The following is a 6,211-nucleotide window of genomic DNA, read 5'->3' on the forward strand; positions in this document are numbered from 1 at the left end:
AAGATGAGGTAGGCCCTTCTCTCACTGGTGAATAATAGCAAACAGACCCAAGACAGGGGAACTAGTCAGGCCAAAGGTCAGTAGAAATATACTTACTACTTTTCTGTCTGTTCCATTTTGAAATGCACTCCAGATTTTACCCTGAGTTCCATCAGACCAAAAGATACGACCACTGACTGAATCAAAATCAACAGCTGCAATGTGAGAACCGCTCTGGACAAGTGAATGGATATAGTGCACTTGGTTGGTGATGTTGTCAGCAACGAGCTGGTTCTGACTTGCCACAACTAACAGCAGACTTTCAGATGCTGTCCAAGAAGAAAATGCAAAATTGTCAACGATTCTGGGAGAAAAGATATTTGAAGTAATATGTTTGGTAACAGAAAGATGTCATTCCAAACTAGAGTAATGGGAAAAGCAAACAAAAATCCCTACAAGAATGATGTTACCCTACTCACAGACATAGAAGACAAACTTATGGTTACCAGTGGGTAAGGGGAGAGGTGGAGGGATAAATTGTGAGTTTGGGATTTACAGATGCTAACTACTATATATAAAATAGTTAAACAACAAGGTCCTATAGCACAGGGAACTATATTCAATGCCTTGTAATAGCCTATAATGAAAAAGAATATGAAAAGGAAAAAAAAAAATATATATATATATATATATATATATATATGAATCACTATGCTGTACACAAGAAATTAACACAACATTGTAAGCCAACTATACTTTAATAAAAAAAATGGTATTTTGCTAATAGTTAGCTGATTTTCATGAGTATTTAGAGTAACCTTTTTCAAAATATCATCCTTCCTTGGATTACACCCCAATATTTGTCTAAATATGAACCTGGAGTAAAATACACTTGCATTCTTCTTGTTATTATAGTTACTTTTGTACTTTGCTTATTTTGTACTTTGTATTCAGCTGTAGCAGAGACTTCTAATTATCTCCATGTCCCCTCTCCTCTTCTTCGTTTTCAGTACTAAATTAAGCCAAGTTTTAGCATGACACAGGGCCTTCCAGCTAGAGACATTTCTCTACTTCCATTTCAGTCTGGAGTGACTACATAACTAAGTTCTGACCAAAAAAATGTGAGTAGAAATGAGGTGTCAAATTCCAGTCTCATCCTTGGAACGGAAGCTACTTGCCCCTTTCCTACCTTCTGGGAGAAGCCAAAGACTGGAGCAATAGCTCTGGATCCCTAGATGGAAGCCACACCATGAGGGTAACTGACCAGTTTTATCCCCTGAACTGACCAGTCTACCATTCAGATTCCTAACTGAAGAAGAAAGAACCTGTCTATTTCGATTTAGCATTCCTCATTTGGTCACTTTTAAAGCAGCCAAATCAATATCCTAAAACACAGCATAAATACGTTCACGTAATAGAAATTGAATTAATATTGGCTGAATTGAATTCATGAAGCATTATACAAAAATGGTGAAACTTGTTAAATGCCCACACACAACATTTCATGTTAAGCTCTGGTGTGTGCTTGCTAAACTGGCTGGAGTTTGTTCACTTTCATTACCTGTAGCTTTGCAAGTCCTGCTGTCAGCGTCTAACCTGTATTCCGTATCACACCAGCACCGGAAAGAACCTCTCAGGTTGTAACAGTGCTGGCTACAAAAGCCTGGAATACGACATTCGTCTATGTCTTCACAGGTCTTAGAATCATTGGCAAGCAGGTATCCCAATGGACATTGGCACTGAGCTCCAAAGGGCCCTTGGATACACTGGTGAGTACAACCAGCATTGGAATCTGAGCAGCTCTCCTGGTCTAGAATAAAGAAAAAGAATCACAAAGGGGAAAGTCAGGAACCTTTGCTTCTGTGGTTCACTCTGTTGTATTATATGCCAGTCTTGGGCCACCGTCCACACGATACCCAAATAAGAGCTGCAAGCAGCATCCACCTGGACGAGCTCCACAGCTGTTCAGTGCTCTGATTTGCCTGAGGATTTACTATCTTTCGCATCCATCAGACTTGGACCATTTTCTTCACTATACAGCCCTCTATTATAACTCCATTTAGTGCAATGAGAGAAACTTGGGGAAATATTATTGACATCAAGAAACACAACTGTCATTGATAAAGCATACAAAAGAGAACTACATTACCCTCCACTTTGTTTCCTGTCATCCTTCTACCTACACAGAAATGGAAAATAAAACTTAGACACTGAAGAGCCAGGGCTAGAAGGTCTATGAAGGGAAAAAGCAATTGGAAGATTAGAGGACACAGATGCACTAACATGCCATCAACCCTTACTTTCAGAGCTAAAATGGCAATGCTTGAGGCACCAAAAGATAGTTCATCTGCCTGAAGATGCAAATGCCTGCTATTTTCATGGGTATTCAAACTTATTTATAAGAGTCATGATATGAAACATGCACTAGAAGGGGAAGTAAGTCAAAATGATTAGGACACATGTTCAGCACACAAACACAATGCATATAAAATCATAAGAATCTAAAATACTTCGCAATCATACCTGGCTGGGGTTCATCTGAGAATGAGCATTGATTAAAGAGGAAAGAAAGAAAGGACAGTAATTAGGATTACATGCCAATCACAGGAGTTTAATCACAGTGACACAAATCCCCGGGCTTCATTTGTTTTGTGGCAAGTTCTGATTGAAATTAGAAAATATTAAAGTTAGAAAAACTTATGAGCACATTACCAACAGAACCAGACTTAATGTGACGGTCTACTGAAGTAAAAACACAGAACCAGGTGCAAAGGATTTAATGAGAAGTACTACCCAGTGATGATTTATTTGAATTTCATGATGACTATCCCTACACAGATCTGAATTCAGAAAGGAGTTGAAATCCCCTCCTCAAAAGCTACGTGGTGACAGTGACATGATGCTGCACAGCAGGCCACTGCTCAGAATGAATTTATGGCCAGTAAACTGTGGTCAGGAAACTTACTGCAAAGTGGGGACTCATCTGTCCCATTGGGGCAGTCAGAGACACCATCACACACTGCACTCAGATTCACACAGATGCTATAGCCGGGGCACTGCCATTGCCAACTGGGACAATGAAAGGCCTGAGTAGGGCAGTCCTTCTCATCACTCATATCCCCGCAGTCATTGTCCCCATCACAGAGCCACTCTCTGAAGATGCAGACTCCGTTGCCACAGAGGAAATGAGATGAAGGGCAGGTTTTGATGGCACAGCCACTGTGCTCATCGGATCCCTGGAGGCAGTCTGCATGCCCGTCACACTCCCAGCTCTTCGGAATGCAGGTACCATCTGCTTGGCACTGAAATTCATCTTGGTGGCACATACCAGGAGGCCTGGTTTCTAAGAGAATAGCATAGGGGAAATGGGCTTGTCAATGCAATTCATAACCCCTTTTATATAAGTCCTAGATTCAGAGGAAATGATTTTGGATCAATGGTAGGTTTAAAATAATGACTATGACAAATTCAATATTAAAGTCTAAAATGATAGAGGGTCTTCTCTGACATTGTGGTACACAGAGATCTCTGTGTCTGATTAGTGGATCTGACAGGATGTACAACTCTTGGGTCAAAGATAAGTCTCTGAGTCAAAAGAAAATTCTGTTTCCTATGCTTCTAATTACAGATTAAATAATAAAGAATCATCAGAGCATTTCAATAGAGCTTAAACATCTATAGTGACTTGGAAATCATGCGTTTAATTAATATCACATATTTGGATGTTATAATTTTTCCTCAAATGAATTATATCTAATGAAACTAGCACACATTAAGTAAAAAGACTGTAAATTCTTAATTCTTTGCAAACTTTCCACTATTCATCGAGCAAACCTTGAGAGATAGATAAGAATTGCTTGCCTACTTCACAGGAGTAAAGCCAAACTCCTTCCCAGAAACCTCGTAAGGGACTAGCAAGTCAAGGTAATTGGCAGTTTAACCTCAGACTACCACAGAATTCCGTGTTTTCAATGTGAAACAGAAATTCAGTGATTAAGAATTTCTGGGTGTTGTACACATCTGTAAAGTATATAAGCATTTAACTTTTCTTTTTTATCCATAGCTTTAACCACTCCTTTTCTGACTGGGGAGGAGAATTAATGGAAACCTACTTTTTATGGTCCAAAATACCATTATTTCAACAAAGGACCACCTACCTCATTTAATATAAAAAGTAGGCAATAACAAATCCTATCCATTATAAGTCGACAGTCTATGGAGATTATAGGTCCATCAGATTTATATTCTGAGAATTTCTCCTTCAATCCTCTGACTAGAAAAAATTTCTTTTCAAAGAAATTCAAATTCTGTCTTCTTCAAAGACAGAATTGCATCTGTATCATTTCTACAAGATCCTTGAAACTATCTCCTTTGCTTTAATTATTTCTTACTTTCTATAATTTCTCTTACCAGACTCTCAGGTCAAAGACCATATATAACATTTTAGCAGCTACTAAATAATGATTTGCTTGATTTGACCTCCTTATTGAGATTTAAAAGAAACCATTAAAATATCTTTATATCTGGTAAGCCGCAAAAATTTGAAACCCACTAATCTGGGCTGTCCTAGGGAAAATTAATAGTGACAACAAGAAGTGTTTAACCTACTCAAGAGACAGTTTGAAAGTGCCCATTTATACAATCACTTGATTCACAAATTACAAATCATTATTTGGTGATGCCAAGTCAATGTTACTGTATGTTCAATACTGCATTCCTCTGTCAATGCTTTGTAATTCAGGCTACCTTCCCTCTAGTTTGTCTGAATAAGAGAAAATCTGTGGTAATATCAATACTGGTAAACATGAAATGACCTCTTCACCTGAAACACACTGGGAATATGGTACTTACGACAATTTATCTCATCAGAGTGGTCACTGCAGTCAAAAACACCATCACAACGATATATGTTGCTAATACATTTACTGTCACTGGCACATCTGAACTGAGAAGCAGTGCAATTAACAACTAAAAACAAGAGAGAAAAGTATTAGAAATTAGCCAAAGGAGAAAAACAACAAAATATTCAGATTTTTTCTAAACACCATGAATAAAACTAAAGCACTGTTTACAATAGCCAAGATATGGAAGCTACCTGTGTCCATCAACAGATGACTGGATAAGTACTAGATAATTACTTTTGAAGAAAATGGACTTCTATTTAAATGTTTAAATATATGTATGTTATGAATTTAAGGAGCCTGTAATTACCGGTTTTACAGAACCATCTGCTATCAATAATTATGACTCTCAAAACATCATTATAAGGCTTCATCTAGAATGTATCAATTGACAGGCAAATTTGATAAATTACTAGTGAAATACAATTTGCAATGTGATCTCCAAAAGGGCAATTTTAACAGTTAAAAAATTTGGAAGGGAAAAAAATGTACATATGTTACATCACTTTAAATAAAACTCAGTTTGTGCTGACCAAAAAAAAAACAAAACAGGTGAGTGGATAAAGATGTGGTGTGTGTGTATGTATGTGTGTGTGTGTGTGTGTGTGTGTGTGTGTGTGTGTGTGTAAATATAAATATATATATCATGGACTACTACTCAGCCATAAAAAAGAGTGAAATTTTGCAGCTTACAACAACATGGATGGACTTGGAGGGTATTATGCTTAGTGAAATAAGTCAGAAAGAGAAAGACAAATTCTGTATAATATCACCTATATGTGGAATCTAAAAAATAAAACAAACTAGTGAATATTACAAAAAAACGAACACACTCACAGATACGGAGAACAAACTAGTGGCTACCAGTGGAGAGAAGGAAGGGGGAGGGGCAAGATAGGGATAAGCTACAGGGATATATTGTACAACACAGGGAGCATAACCAATATTTTATAATTATAAATGGACTATGATCTTTAAAAATTGTGAATCATGATGTTGTATAGCTGAAACATAGAACAGTGTAAATCAACTATACTTCAGTAAATTAATTAATCAATTAAAAAATTTAAAAATTAAAGCAATGTACTTACCACAAGCACTCTCATCAGACCCATCAACACAGTCGTTTTCCCCATCACAGACAAAGGTTATGTCAATACATCGATGATTAGGGCAACGAAACTGATTAGGGGAGCAGGTGTTTGTAAGATCTAATGTCATCCAAAAACAAAACCAAATAACAGTTTATTTCTTGTTCAGTGTGTACCCAGAACCAAACTGTAAAAAGTGAAGGACATGGGTAAGTTATCTCAGTTGTGTGTGTGTTCAAA

General features: G+C 37.3%; 1 protein-coding gene across 1 annotated transcript in view; it reads right to left on the reverse strand.

Moving 5' to 3' along the window:
- Positions 1-6,116, reverse strand: part of LRP2 (LDL receptor related protein 2) — a 93,180-nt gene extending 87,064 nt beyond the window's left edge. The window contains 5 exon segments of the mRNA XM_032479645.1: positions 97-308; positions 1,541-1,789; positions 2,945-3,322; positions 4,831-4,947; positions 5,972-6,116. Coding sequence (XP_032335536.1) covers positions 97-308; positions 1,541-1,789; positions 2,945-3,322; positions 4,831-4,947; positions 5,972-6,101 — 1,086 coding nt within the window. The 5' untranslated portion in view covers positions 6,102-6,116.
- Positions 6,117-6,211: the final 95 nt, after the last annotated feature.

Source organism: Camelus ferus, chromosome 5, assembly GCF_009834535.1.
Source record: "Camelus ferus isolate YT-003-E chromosome 5, BCGSAC_Cfer_1.0, whole genome shotgun sequence".
Taxonomy (NCBI): domain Eukaryota; kingdom Metazoa; phylum Chordata; class Mammalia; order Artiodactyla; family Camelidae; genus Camelus; species Camelus ferus.